Source organism: Hemiscyllium ocellatum, chromosome 23, assembly GCF_020745735.1.
Source record: "Hemiscyllium ocellatum isolate sHemOce1 chromosome 23, sHemOce1.pat.X.cur, whole genome shotgun sequence".
Lineage (NCBI taxonomy): Eukaryota > Metazoa > Chordata > Chondrichthyes > Orectolobiformes > Hemiscylliidae > Hemiscyllium > Hemiscyllium ocellatum.
Window position 1 is genome coordinate 29,596,409 of NC_083423.1, and position 16,211 is coordinate 29,612,619.

The window sequence follows — 16,211 nt, forward strand, 5'->3', positions numbered from 1 at the left end:
GATAAGCACATGGATGATTTTGGGATAGTGTGGGGGGACATGTTGAGAATAGTTCACAGGTCGGTACAACATTGAGGGCCGAAGGGCCTGTTCTGTGCTATATTGTTCTATGTTCTAAGCAAAAGGCCCAACCTATCCAGTCTATTTTTATAACTCAAATCCTCAATTCCCGGCAACATCATCATAATTTTATTCTGAACCCGCTCCAGTTTAATATCCTTCCTATGGCTAGGCAACCAGAACTGCACACAGTACTCCAGAAGAGGCCTCATATTGTACAACCGCAACATACTACCCCAAATTACAGTGAATGTTGGTACATTGAGTAAACGTAAGGAGGAGATAGACAAATGTTTCATTTGTGATGGGTTGAAGGATTATGGAGAGTAGTCAGGGAAGTAGTTGAGGCTGAGATAAAATGAGCCATGATCTTATTGAAGAGTGGAGTGATCTCGAGGAGCTGAAATGCCTATTCCTGCTCCTAGTTCTTATGTTCTGATGTCCAACATACACAGGCTTTGGAATTTTTTTTTAATATGGTCTCTAAACAACAACAATCAGTCTGGAAGAAAACCTTTCAACATATTTGATCAACCTGCCCAGAGTACCAATCTCTCAATCTTTAAAGGACAATTAATATTCCTGGATGTGTTCAAAGTGTACTCCAATCTAGTCAAACACTAACTGGATGTTAAATTGATGCTGGTAGGCACAGTAATATATTCTAAATACCGTACAATATTCTCAGAATCTAGCCAACACATAACCCAAGGAGGGTAGAAGCTTAACATTATCCAAGACAAAACAGTCCACTTGATTGGCAGCCCAAACATCATTGTAAATATCCAGTCCCTTTATTTCTGCATACGTGATTCACTAGATACAGCCACTTAACAAACAAATCCTTAACAGCAGAACCCATATTTGAAATCTTCACACACTAGAAAGACAAGGGTGGGAAGTGGTAGAAACACTATCACCTCTACGTGCCCTACTAATTCACACGCTGTATTGAGTTGGATATATATTACAGTTTCTTCATTATTGTTGGGCATTAATCCCATAATTCCTAACATAAGGTAAGAACCATGAGCAAGAGTAGGCTTTCCGACTCATCAAGGATGCTTCACAATTCATTAAGCTGACTATGACATGAACTCAACTTTTCTGCCCAATTTTTGTCTCATGTAATTCCCTGAGATTTCTCATCTCTGTCCACTGCACCAGTCTATCACACAGACCGCAGGGGTCCAAGACGTCGGACCACTGTTATCCTCTCATGGGCAATTAGTGTGGACAATAAGCACTAGCCATGTTAGCAATGCTTACTCTCAAAAACGTCTAAAAATAAAAACAATCTGGAAAATTTTGGACTTCTTTCCCGCCTCCTTGCAACTGTCAGCCTAATCCATGATTTTAACTGCTGAAGGCTAGATTTACATACAAGCTTTTGTGAAAGCATATCTATTTCTTGGCAAAAGGGTATAGCCAGATGACCAATTTACTGGTGCAAGTCAGCATAACCATCTACAATGATTATAATAACTTCTCTGAGGTATTCAGACATGGGGAAAGCTTCGATCAGTGTTGCTACTCTTTCTACTGCTCCTCGCAGGAATGACATTCATTAAAGCAATTTTTCACAGCCAGTTGATAGAAAATACGCTGAGATGTAACCATACCCCACTGGAAAATTATGCATTTTTTGAGGTTCCTTCAATCCTTGATTGAAAGGCATCCAGAAAATCAGTTTATTGATAAATTCCATTCAAAATTCAGTCAGTCAGTGATATCCTTCACTTGATACATCTGTCATATTTTGCATATAGGTACAACAATTCTAGGAAACGCAAAAAAAAGCCTAATTTTCTGAAATGGCACTTTACATCTCATTTTCTATCAACTGGCTGTGAAGAATTGCTTTAATGAATGTCATTCCTGCGAGGAGCTTTAAAAACAGTAGCAACATTGGCCAAGACTTTCACCACATCTGGTAACCTTTCCACGATAATAAAACCCGTGATATTCCCCTGGAATCAGTGCCCACATCTCCAATTTTGCAGGGACATGCTTCTGGACATCCTGTGCTTCATGCATGGGCTCCTGGAGATAGCTGTTTCAATTTAAATCAGATTGGAGTACACATAATACACTACATCTGTTTCAGTGAAACGTTTTAGATGTTCAGGTACAGGTGAGGTAACCTTTTGAATTCGGTCCTGTGCCACTTGGGAGAGGGATTGACAGGGGAATGTGAGGTGCTCTGGGGGAGGTGGGTGGTTATGCCTCTTGGGATTGCATGACATAGACAACTAAGTCAAGAATGTGCCAAACACGTGTATAAACCCCTTGGAGCTGCCAGGTTGTCAAAGAACTGTTAACTGTATCAAATTATGTTGAATACAAATACTCAATTTCATTAGGAATTAGTAGATGTACTGAATGTATTTATTCACAGCAATGACATCAATAGATACATAATGGTATCAATATGGCTCCTGAGGTTTGATCATGTCAGATTTGAGCATTGAGGGTAAAGAGTTGGCATGAGGGGTTTTCGAGGCCTGGAGGCAGGTAGAGTGGCAATGAGGTAATGGGGGATAGCAAGGATGATGCATGTGGAATGTTTGGGGAGTGAAGAGGGTGGATGAGTGAAAGCGAGAGGGATGCTTTTGGTTTCACTTATTGCTTATGAAACTGTAGTGCAGTGCGAGTGCGGGAAGGCTGCTCTTGAGTTCAGCTCACTTGTCCAGCCAGCAGTACCCCCTTTCATATCAATGTTGCCCAGTCCACCACTCAAGGACCTCTACCACCCTGAAATGAACATTTATCCCTCCGGTCAATGTTTCTCCAGGTCCAGTTTATGGAGCCAGGAGGTAACTTGACTCTGTGCTCCTGCTGCTGGAGTGATAGATCCATTATGTCCAATTCTGCTACATTAGCACTGCAGACTAGGACATTTTTTTTTCGAATTCCAAGTATTTATTAATGGGGTAGAATCAAACCTGTATGGCAGGTGTTTGGAGTGAATATTTCTTCAGAACTGATGCTCTGTCATAATTCAAAATGAATTGTTCTTTCATGCTGGAGTTGCAGGCAGGATTACCTGCCTAATGCTAGACAAGTATCTGTCTGTTCAGTGCAACATGCAATCAGCTTTCTGAATTTAATTAGTTGGTTCATTCTTTAATATAGTCGCAAGATGTCATCTAAATGTGCCTAAGTCAGTTCCTGCAATTCCAATCCAAAAATCTATAAGAAAGGAATCCACTGCCATACTGCTGTGCTTGAAATCATCATCCAGCACTGTTTATATTTCTGAAAATGAAAGAAATTGTACACAATGGTTCTCTTCTTTCTCCCTCCTCTACATGCTCTAAACCTAGGCTCAGTTTTGTCTAACCATTACTTTATCAACCATCTTCTCCCTTCCTCTTTTTCACTCATTGTGACCTTACAGTGAATGTTTATTCTCAATTTCCACAAAAGCACTTTGAAAACTTGAAATGATATATATCAAAAACGACAAGGGAAAATGATACTTACATTCTGGAGAACTTGGAGTTTGCCGGTCGATAATGTTAATAAAGTTCTCAAGGAATGATGTGTTGTTGCTTGAAGGAGTGAGCCCATTACAGTATTCCCTGAAAGGCATTATTAACACATTCACACTATAACAGCCTTCCTATATGTAAACAAACACGGTCACTGTGAGAAGAAAATGTACAACCAGATGGTGGCAGCAACACACAGGAAGAGGACTTGGCTCTACACACCACAGCACACAGGGCACAGCAACCTGCAAAAACACGTAAACAGGCACTGACTACCAAACAACACCATCAAGGCTGGATTCGAAAGGTGTTAACCATACTTGGAAAATTCCTAAGTGCCAACTAGTCATATTTAAGTAGGTCAGAAGAAAATCTATTCTCTTCAAATTTACAACAATGTCTACTTTCATTAAATGCTGTCATTCCCTTTGTCTTTCTGTTTTATCTGATTATGCAATCTGTTGTCAACCCAATGACTATCACAAAATGTGTTTATTATTAAAATTTACATTCGCCAATCCAACTTCAGTTCCCTTCCTTTCCTAATGACTTATGTTCAATTGCAGGTCACCAAGCATCAGTCGTAAATATCTTAACCATGGGGTCACTTTATGATTGAAGCTAGGTCGTCTATGCACTATTCATAGAGAGTACAACAGTATGGTCAATACTGCCCTCAACCCTTTTGCAACTCATTTCCAATAGGGGAAACTTGATAATGGACTGGAGCCGGGGTCTGGCCCTTTCTCACCATTCTTAGCTTGATAATATGTATTGGTTGGTACAGCTAAACAGGAGATAGGATCAGCTGATTCAACACACAGAGCTGAGATGAATACCTGGGTGGTTTTGGTTCATGTTTGTAGCAAACTGACTCATTTGACTGACATAAGAGCCCTAATTATCTCTGCCAAAAATTCATTTGCTTTGTGTGAGGGAAAAGTTGTGAAGTTTCCACTTAACATATCAGCTATCACTGAATAACAGACAGAACACATTTCCACAACGGAAGCCAATATGTAAAATCTGCCAAGACTCCAGCTACTGTATTACAGTACATTCCAACAAAAGAAAATCCATTCTATTACTTGTTTACGCCAAATTATGAAAAGTAGTTAAACTGGAGCTTGAAACAACAGCAATTAATAGCAGGGTTTCCAAATATACATTTCTCATGTTTACACACTCATTTTCATTCCATCTGCTGCATAGTATGATGCTCTTGCTGATTTAGTGACCAGTTCTACTGCAAGTTAGAAATAGAATACATTTAAACTAAGTGATAAAAAAATTTCTGCCACAGAATATCATTATTCAATGCAAGGCATTTGTGAACATAATTCAGATTTTTGTTTGGTTACAGAGGTTCATGTGCTGCCAATTTAAATGTTTTGTTTCAGCAATTCTGCAGTTTAAATATCAATAATTGGGAAAATTGATTCAATATGTATCTTGAAGCAAATTCATTTCTAACATATATATAAATTAGTGCATGTTTTGTTGTGGAAGAATCTCGATTTTGCTGCAACGCCTTTGGTTTATATTACTTCAGAGCAGTGGAGTTGTCACATTTATAGGCTTTATGCACACTGCTGATTCTGTAGATATTTTTTCCATCAACCTGTTTTGATTTTATTGATTTATTGTTGTCACCTGTACTTAAGTTCAGTGAAAAGTTGTTTTGTATGCAGTACAAGCAGATCGGAACAATTCAGTGATATTATGACATAACTTTGGAGCAGGTGGGACTCAAACCTCAGCCTCCTGACTCCGAGGTAAGAGCACTATCATCACACCACAAGAGCCCTGCTGATTCTGTCACATTGTGATGAATGTCCCATTTGTAATGGTAACCGTTTTCAGTTTCAGGTGTTAACTAGCCAAGTACTGAAACATCTCTGTGATAATTTTAGCGAATGGCCCAGAAAAATGTTTGCCTGTACACTCAAAGTTCAGACAGTGGATGAGCATTCTAGACTATCAGACAGCTATCAATTTTTAAAATTATACCTGAATATTCTTTACTTCTCCTTTCTTTTCTGATTAACTGCTCTTGAATTTAAATTTAGATTTACTTCTCTGTTTTAAATCCTTTTAATTGTTTTTTTATTTATTCTTGTTTGCTTTTTCTTGTGCTTTTTTGAGACTGTGAACTTCATTGAAATGTTCAATAAAACTAACAGTGATGTTAGGATTTCATTTCACAACAACAACAGCCTCCTTTGTGTTGGTATATCAGTGTCTGAAAAAATACTCTGAACAAATGCCCTCAATATAATTAATCAATACTCAGGGAACATTTTTAGTTCAATCAATCAATATTTATGGAGTAATTCAAATCAGGATATTCAAAAACACGGCATATTTTAAATAGTTCCCAGGCCCTCAAGACAGTGTTGTTGTCCAAAATAAGTAAATGCGGGAATGCGGTGAACATTGAGAAATCAGTGGATGACTAAGTAAATGCCTGTGCGAAATGTACTTGGGACATAAACCAGTTGAATACAGCTGAAATTGGTGAGGTCAGAAACACATCAGAAAAGGAAGCTCTTGACCACAGGCCAGCTTCAGCATTTTTTAAGTCTAGTCCAAAATCCAGAGATTGCCCAAAGCTGACACCAATCTGGACACCTCTCATAGCGCTCTTTTTTCCTCCAGTGCCAGAAGCTCGCAAGTCACAGCAAATCATAGACCCTCTGTCCACAAACAGTCATGCTTTGCATGCGCTCTTATAATAAAGCATTAAACAGAGCTACCTTGGGGCGAGAAATACATATCCTGTTGTGTCGAAGTTATCGGGCAGTATTGATTCTAAGTCTGAAAAGAAACAATTGTTAAATGTTCATTATTACATCTGTTTGTGCCTCTTAGATAGCCAGACCTTTGACATGGAAAACTTTGAACAAAATTTCTCTTACCAAAATAGCAAAAATAATTAGTCACCAACTAATTTTTTTTCACAAAGTGCCGAATTATTGAAAATACACAGGCAGCAGGCAGTAATTCGTGTAAACAAAAAGTGCTAAAGCTATTAATGTAATGGTAATGGACACCATGAGCTAATAGATATAGATCAGATACGATAAACACAGAAGAATATTCGATAGGGATAGGAGCACTAGTGCATTACAGTATAATCTAAAGACAATACAACAAGGAAATTGACCAACAAAAAGATACTTGCCCTTGCGTTTGGCTGTCAGAATCCATCAGAAAGAGAAAGCAGGGAACAGGAAAAAGGGTCAAGTAGAAGGGATTATAAACAATATTTTATTCAATGAGTGCTTGAATAAAAATATTGTGCTATACTGGGAAACTTAATGCACAGTAGAAGTCTGAAAAAGACACACTCGCTTGCAGACTGAAAACTGTATGTGATCACCATTAACGCTGCCTTCAAGAAGCTGTATCATTTAAAGGTCTGTTTACTGAGCAATATATGTATGTCAACACAGAGATAATACAAGTCTGCTTATAAATAAGGACCTGGGCTCAGATCGTATCATGCACAGCACTAAATATAACAAGAAGCTTTGTAACCCCTTGAGAAGTGAAGGGTTGTTATCTTTCCTGAATATTCCTCAATAAAATGAAGGAATGGTTGAGATACAAAGGAAACAACAGAAAGTGCTGAGCAAATGCTGCACATCTCTCCTTATTGTTGCACATCATCACATCTGGTTATTTTCATATTTCAAATTTTTAGAAAACTTGTTTCCTTAGATAATTGTCAATATGATTTTCTACGGTCTTAGAGAATAAATGCATCAAATTAAAACCTAGTTCTTTGCAAGTATACAACCAAGCATTAAGGCCCAGACAGTGAAGAAGTAAATGTATGGATCCACAATCTCCTAAGGAGTTGCTGTTCGAATCATATCTGATCTTTCTTCTGAACTTACAAAATTCTATCAATGGCATTTTGAAACTCTATAGTTGCTGATGACCTAAGTGTGATACTAGCAGGTAAAGTTGCCATAGTCCTACCAAACTATACAGCCGCTCTCTCATCAGCCAATAATTCAACCTAGGGGTTACCAAGTCTCAGGCGAGGGGCAAGGTTAAGGAGGAGGGGTCTTTGTGGTAACCTCAGCCGACATGGGAACTGAACCCATGCTGTTGCCATTTCTCCAAATTGCAAACCAGCTGTCCAGACCAGCGAGCTAACCAACCCTCACAACTACAGCATTTACATTTAAAATAAAGGAAATACTAATGCAAAGCAGACTAGTTCCCAGGCATGACCAGAGCGACAACTGTCAAGGGCACAGGTTAGATTGGATGTCCTCTTCACTCTTAGAAATGCAGAGCCCAAACAGATCAAGAACACTGATTGAGAAACTTAGTTAACTTGGTGCGAATTAAATTTAGCCATATGCTAGAGATGATTACATTGCTACTATTAAATCACATTAATTAGTAAATGGCACCTTAAATTTGAAGAAAGGGAGAAATTCAACTTGCAGCTCAAACTGATTTTATTTCTGAGGGTCCATTTAAATGTTGCTGTTGAGTTGTGATAACAAAGCAAGCTCTAGGTTGCAGATTGTCAGTTGAATAAAACATATGACACACAGAGCTATACGGCATGACTGAAAACAACAAACACTGGAGATCACAATGGGTCAGACAGCATCAAAGGAGAGACAGTAAGTTAACATTTGGAGTCTAGATGATTCTTCATCAGAGTTGAAGTGAAGTTGGAGGGGACAGCATTAATCCTCTGGTTTGTGGGGGGAGGAGGAGTGTTGGGGTAGTGGGTGTGTGGTTTTGATGGAGAAATGACAATGATAGTTCAGATAAAGTGATCCAAATGTGAGAATAGCAGAACAATTCTGCCAGACTATCAACAATCTTTTTTCCATCAGAACTCTACACCCACTAAACCCATCACCATCCCCTCTCCAATCTACAGCATAAATGCTGTTCCCTCCACACTTCACTTCAGCTCTGATGAAAAATCATCTTGACCTGAAACATTAGCTTGCTGTCTCCCCATAGATGCTGTCTGATCTGCTGAGATCTCCAACATTTCTTGATTTCAGTACAGATTCCAGCATTTGTAGTCATTTGCTCCTAGATATGCCGCATGTTGGTTTTACCCAGTACAGTGGGGGAGGGAAGGGAGGGAAGCAATCTTAATGCCCTGAGGGGTAAGGGGGTAAACATGTAACTCAAAAAACACTGACGTTGCATCAGAATTTATTCATGATCCAGGAAGAACATATCTGCTTTAGTTAAGCCCACATCGATAAAACGTACTGTGGCTTTTCTTTCAACAGCCTCCACTCCTGCTTTAAGGCATATTAATTAAGTTGCTGAAAATGTGTTGCTGGAAAAGCGCAGCAGGTCAGGCAGCATCCAAGGAGCAGGAGAATCAACGATTCGGACATGAACCCTTCTTCAGGAATGAGGAAAGTGTGCCAAGCAGACTAAGATAAAAGGTAGGAGGGGGGACTTGGGGGAGGGGCATTGGAAATACGATAGGTGGAAGGAGGTTTAAGGTGAAGGTGATAAGGTGAGGGTGATAGGCCGGAGTGGGGATGGGGGCGGAGAGGTCAGGAAGAAGACTGCAGGTTAGGAAGGTGGTGCTGAGTTCAAGGGTTGGAACTGAGACAAGGTGGGGGGGTGGGGGGGGGGGAAGGTGTTGGTAAAGTGGATGAACTGTTCAACCTCCTCATGGGAGGTTATTAATTAAGTCACCCATTACAACTAGATCTATTATGTATGGCAAAAGTTGTATTCACTGGGAGTTATGCATTTGTGATCCAACAAATGGTGAATCTACATGGCAATTCTGCACTTTCGGATTTTGTGCATTAAAAGTAATCAAAGGATATGGGAAGGAAGCGGGAAAAAGGGACTGAGTTGGATGATCAGCCATGATCAGAGTTTACAGTGGAGCAGTCTCAAAAAGCCAAACAGGCTTCTCCTGCTCCTATTTCCTATACTTCTAAAATAGAAAACCTTCAGTTACATTTCTCCCCAAGTAAATTCCAATCTTTCTCTTCAATGGCAAAGAGCAAATGTGTTGCCACATAACCAGCAACCCCAATAGTCTTGACTCAAGGCAATGTAGAAATCAGATGGTATTTCAAGAATTTCACGACAAACACACAGCCTTAGCCCAATGCCATTAAAGTATCCTCTGAACAAGACTCCTCTTTGGAGATATTCAAACATTTAACATAATGACACAAATGCACGGAAGGAAGCGAAGAAGTTCCCTGTGGTTTCTTTGTGATTTTAAACCAATTTATTTTCTTTTCTTGAGTTATGTTTTTGTAGTCAGCAATGAATGTACACATTTCTTGGGCTTATGGGTTCAATCTTTGCCCGTGTACACCTTTTATGAGAGGATGTTGGAGATAGACTGAAGAAGAGGGATGCAGCACAAAAAGGAATGGTGTGAGTATTTGAAATTCTTAAATTTGTGATCATCTTATAAGCTTCTTGTATATTAAAACAAGATGGGTCAGTTAATAGTCATGTCTTACCTGCATGACATACTATTTGCTAACTTTATAGTACAGAGTTACAGGATAGGAAAATGCATGGGCCAAAAGGTCATTTACTCAATCTTTCTCAGCTGGATTTTGGATGCCCTACAACTATAATGTTTCACTGCTCATTTACACTGAAGATGCCTGAGACTATTGTTTGGCCAAGCATAATATAAGGGTGCCTTCAGAAAACAAGACAAAATAGCATGCTGTACCAAATGCTGGATATAAAAGGTTTGGATAATTAGCACATGCTTAAGACAATACCAGCCAAATCATTAACAGGTTTGAAAAACCATGCATGGAGATGTGTATTGTCATTTTTTTCATGTAGTCTTTTTTTATGTTAAAGTGCAACAAAGATTTCTGTTGTGAGATAGTAAAGGAAAAGCTAGCACAAAGGAAGTTGGTGGGTGAGACTTGTATTACTTCTGTATTTCTTCAGCAAAGGTTATTCAGAACTAAATCCAATTTACCTTTAAAAATAACCTTAACTAAGGGGAAACATTTTTTCAAAATAAAATGGCCCAGATTTTGTGGTCAGCTGTGAAACAAACAGTACGAGCCTTCCATTATGCTTACAACTGCTCATAAACTACGTGGGTGCTTGTAATCAGGTTTGTTGTTATCAACAATCCAAACATGGTTGCTTTATGTCATGGAATTTGCGATCTGCATCAGCAGGGCAAGCAATGATGTCTCTCTTCAATCATATTGATGAATCTTTACTGAAGTGTACCACTTTGGAGTCTGAAACTGGAAGTGTAAATTTGAATACAGCATTCAATCTTTTTTTAAAATCATGTTTAAAAAACAATAGAGAGGAAAAGAAAAATAGATGTAATTTAAGGAGCTAATGAACAAAAAGATAAAGAATAATTTATTTCTAAATTGCCAATAATCATTAAGGGAAAAAAAAGAATGGAAGTCCACATTTATAAAAGTTAATTTTCAGTACCAGAGGGATTGTCAAAAGTTTTTAAGACATAGCACACCACTAAAAGTTCACTTACACTTGAATGTTTACTAAGTATCTAGTGCTTGAGCAGCATAATTTTACCTTCCTTATCAAGTTAATAATAAATTTGTCAGTGAGTTAATGCTATAATGAAGCTCGTCAAGAAGTAGGACACTGCTGACAGCAATCTATTGATATCCACCTTTAACTGCAAATGTCCTGGTGTTAGAAGTTGCTGCCTGATTTACTCTGTTTTTAATAATGTGCACCGTAGACTGATTACTATTCTATTGCAAAATCTGGGCCAAATGCTAAATCAATGGCAGGTTTCTATCTAATGTTAATATCAAATTATTTATGCTGTTATACAATTACATAGAAAAAAATTATCACAAGAAATAAACAGACCTTTTAATGGATGCATAGAACCAGAAGGTACAGCTGTACAATGATTCTAAAATTACATGATAAGCGAAATTGTGCATATTCATTAATGGAACTTTGACAAAGAAAGAAAATGATCACTCTTACAGATTCAAACCATGCAGTTGTTTTACATCCTTGCATGTTTGTTTCTCTGTTGCTTTAGAATCATTGCTTTCCACTATGATGACATCTATCTGAGAATCTGCCTCTTACTGTTTTAAACACTATGAGTATAATAGCTTAAGATCTTTTTAAGATTTTACAGAATCAATACTTTGCTCTTTTCTGGCATGCATTTCCAGATCAGCTTCCACCCTTCCCAATACTTACGCCGCGCCTGGGTGATAACCTCATCCAGTTTGGCTTTGATGTAGTGGGAACCGTATGGCGGAAGAACCAGTGCCAAACTGGGGAAAACAGATAGATATAATCACATAACCTGTGGATGTTGGTGGATGAAATTTATGAATAAAAGATGTTCTGGTTGCAACGGTGAGCCCAGTACCATCAATGGCTCCAGCACAATTCCTTCACACTGCCAACAGTTAGCTAATGATTTTGGTTGACCAATACGGCTGCCAGATTGCTATGTTTAACATTCAAAGATGACCACTATTAGCACCTCTAACAGTATGTAGCTCCTGGGAAGGGGGGGTTACATCAGGCCCAATAATTAACATTTGGGGATGAATTGGGAATGGGGTGGCAGGAGGTGGCTGTGACTGGGACAGGAATTGGAGAAGATGGCTGTATCTAGAACAGGAAATTGAGGAGATGGTTATGCCTGGAACAGGAAATGGGGGGAAATGGTGCATCTGGGACAGGAAATGGGGGAAATGGCTATATCTGGGACAGGAAATGGTAGGTATGGCTGTGTCTAGGACAGGAGATGGGGGAGATGACTGTATGTGGGACAGGGGACAATCAGTAATGGCATCGTTGCACTTGGGTCAGACATCAAGGCTGCTTCACTTGGGTCATGGGATTTTGCAGCTGTGTTTGGACAAGGGAAAAGGAAGACACTGCCTGGCTTGGGAGATAGGGGTGACTGTTCTTGTGGTAGGGGAGGTGACCACAATGCTCAGGTTGTGCAGCCTGGCTGTGGATCTGCACCATGGCCTCTGAGTTCTGTCCCAGCCCCTGGTACTGGGTCAATGCTGTTGGAGGGAGTTCACTGCCACCATTTTTCCTTTGTCTTTGCTCTGTCTTGAGCTTATTCAGTGATTAGTGGGAAAAGATACACCACCATTGCATATGGACACAGGATGGCAATAAGTGCAATTATATTTGGTCAGGTATAATTACTATGATGTTAGGGAGCTGATGCAGTTAGAAATAGCTGGTCCAAGCACTAGGGTGTAAATGTTTGTCTCCATCCACAAACTGTGTAGGAGCTCAGTAGAATGCATGGAGTCAATGTATTTTGGACATTGACCTGACCAGAACAAATGGCCCGACACATCAAAAATGGTGATCCATTGGGAAAGTTAATATCAGAATGATGCAATCTCACAGAAAATTGCCAGAGTGTTATTGCTCTGGTCAGTGGAATTCAAAGGCCATTTCAACCCATTTTGCCCACTCCACCAGAGAGACAATGGGTGATCTTCTACCTCAGCATCATTTTCCTACACTTTTGTCATCTTGGTGTCTCTGATACATAGAAACCGATCAATCCTAGACCTCTGGGGAAGAGAATTCCAAAGATATGTCACCTTCTGAAGGGAGAAATTCCTCCTCATCTCGCCTAAATCATCTAATTTTTCCCCTGAGATTGTGTCCCCAGTTCAAAATACCCTAGCCAGGGGAGTCATCCTACCTGCATCCAGTTTGCTGAGCCCTGTAACAACACTATGTTTGAATGAAATCACCTGTCTTCTAAACTCTAGATAATAAAGTTGCTGTATATTTAATCTTTTTCATTGGACAATACTTGTCTACCCCAGGAATTATTTTTGCGAACATTCATTGCCTCCCTCCCCCTACACCAAGTTTGTTGTCTCCAAAATAAGTAGATCAGAACTGCATACAATACTCCAGGTGTGGTCCATCTGAGACTCTGATCATTTCCCTAAACTAAGCCCAATTGCTTTGCTTCTAAAATACAACTAAGTGCTAAACATAAAATAAAAACACAAATACATAAAGAGACTCAGCAGAACTGTAACATCTGCAGACAGAGAAACTGAGTTGACATTTCAAGTCTTCAGAACTCATGTCAGACCCTAAATGTCAACTCTGTTTCTCTCTCCACAGATGCTGCCAGCCCTGCTGAATTTCTCCACTATTTTGTTTTTATTTCAGATTTCCAACATCTACGTATTTTCCTTTTATTTGAGAACACCCTAATCATTCTTGACTCCAATGCTCTATATATGTAGGAAGTTAATAGGTCAGCCGAGAAGCAAACATTTTTACGATGCCAGATACCTTTGTTGCAGTGTAATTGTTCAACTCATAGAAAAACAAACTATGCTTCAGATTCCCACTCTCTAATCACCATTCTCCCTTCTGAACCTCACCACAGGTGCTAACTCCTTGTTGGGGTATGTGTCTCAACCATTTTTCAGTATAATTCAGGCATAGCTGGTTGACATTGGGTACCATCAAAGCTGAAACTAATGGAGCACCTCACATCCATAGATTCCAGTCTGTTTCAGATAACCATGGTCATATGGAGCAATTCTGCCTGATTTTCCCTGTTAAGACTTTTAAAAGAAACTGTATATTCCCTCAGCTATATTGTGCAGGCTGTTTTATGTGCACAATGTTCACAGTGCTCCATTAAAATATTTTGCACCTTGTAATAAATGTATCGCAGAGTCTAAGTTTTAATTATCAGGTAATCATGCCTGTTCAAGAATACATTCTAGAAAGGGTCACTAAAATTCATGGTTTAGGTGTCAACTTTAAGCAATTCCATGTCAGGCAGACTTAAATGCAAAATAAAGCACTCTATACACTGTTTCAACAATGTACTTTAGCCATAACTTCAATCAGAATGGTGTCTGTGTGAACCATTTTTATTTTCATCTCAAGGGGCTGAATAGTTTGCTCCTAAGATTTCTGTTCATATGTTAATACTCTTTCCACAGAGAATAGCTTTTTTTTTTAAAAAAAGAAACTCAGTCATAAAGGTGAATGGAAAGGAAGACTCTTTCCTGAAGTAATACTGGATTTACCTGTAATCTGTACTATTCACGAGAGTCCAGGTATACGTTCGAGTCCCTCTGTCAATATACCTCTAAAAAGAAAGGGAAGATTACTTGATAACACATAATTACTTGATAAGTCATTTTGATGTCTTTTCACCATTGTGTGTACTGTGGTTTGTAACACTATATCAAATTTGCATATCATCTTTTAAACAGGTCAGCATACCACCAAATGCTTTCCAGTCAATTATGCACTTCTGACATGTTATCGCTGTTACAATGTAAATTGTATCTGGTAAAGGAGCACAATAGCAATCTGATTATGACCAAATAATACATTCTTTCTAGTGAAGCTAGTTGAGGGATAAATGTTGTCCAGAGTACTAGTAGAAATTCCTTGCATTTCTTCAAAAAGGTGGCATGCAATCTTTTATGCCCATCTGAAAAGGGCGGATGGGAACTCAGTTTCACATCTTATTCGAAGTTTGCATTTCTGAAGGACGAAGAGCAATGAAAGGTTAACCATGACTAGAACAGTGACTAGAACAAATACCTCTGATGAAGTAACATTTTTAGAACTTATTTAGTAGCAAATGTGATATTTATGAATCTGAATAGCTTTCCTTATTGCAATGCTTATATTTTTATCATTTTATAAGAACTGAAATTTAGGTGGTCCAACAAAGCAAGATTGGATCTGTTGGCAGTCTAAGTCTTGTAAGCATTGCATATAGTTGTAGAGTCATAGGGTACAACATGGAAATAGACACATCGGTCCAAATTATCCATTCTGACCAGATATCCCAAATTAATCTAATCCCATTTGGCCCATACCCCTCTAAACCCTTCCTATTCATATACCCATTTAGGTGCCTTTTAAATGTTGTAATTGTTCCAGTGTCCACCACTTCATCTGGCAGCTCATTCCATATACAATCCACCCTCTGCATGAAAATCTTGCCCCTTAGGTCCCTTTTAAATCTTTCCTCTCTCACCCTAAACCTATGACCTCTAGTTTTGGACTGTCCCACCCTGGGGGAAAGACCTTGGCTTTTAACCCTATCTATGCACCTCGTGATTCTATACACTTTTATAAAGTTACCCTTCAGCCTACATTGCTCCAAGTAAAACAGCCCCAGCCTCTTCAGCCTATAGCTCAAATCGTTCAATCTTGGCAACATCTTTGTAAATCTTTCTGAATTCTTTCAAGTTTTACAACATCCTAAAGCAGGGAGACCAGAATTACATACAGTATTCCAATCATGGCTAACCAATATCCTGTGCAACTGCAACATTCTCTTCCATCTCCTGATCTCAATGAACTGACCAAGAAAGACAAGCATACCAAACGTCTTCTTCATTACCCTGTTTATCTATGACTCCACTTTCAAGGAACTATGAACCCGCACTCCTTGGTCTTTGTTCAGCAACACTCTTCAGGGCCTTACTATTAACTGTATAAGTTCTGCCCTGATTTGCATTTCCAAAATTCAGCACTTCATATTTATCTAAATTAAACTCCCTCTGTCACTCTCCAGTCCATTAGCCCATCTGATCAAGATCTCATTGTACTCTGGGGTAAACTTCTTCACTGTCCATTACATCATCTATGTTA

At 39.0% G+C, this 16,211-nt stretch overlaps 1 protein-coding gene across 3 annotated transcripts in view; it reads right to left on the reverse strand.

The window, feature by feature from the left end:
- Nucleotides 1–16,211, reverse strand: part of LOC132826725 (voltage-dependent calcium channel subunit alpha-2/delta-1) — a 668,330-nt gene that overhangs the window by 84,194 nt on the left and 567,925 nt on the right. For all 3 annotated transcript variants that reach the window (XM_060842844.1, XM_060842843.1, XM_060842845.1), the window contains 4 exons: nucleotides 14,624–14,685; nucleotides 11,772–11,848; nucleotides 6,311–6,371; nucleotides 3,547–3,644 (listed from right to left, as the gene is read on the reverse strand). In XM_060842844.1, coding sequence (XP_060698827.1) covers nucleotides 3,547–3,644; nucleotides 6,311–6,371; nucleotides 11,772–11,848; nucleotides 14,624–14,685 — 298 coding nt within the window. The remainder of the gene's footprint in view (nucleotides 1–3,546; nucleotides 3,645–6,310; nucleotides 6,372–11,771; nucleotides 11,849–14,623; nucleotides 14,686–16,211) is intronic.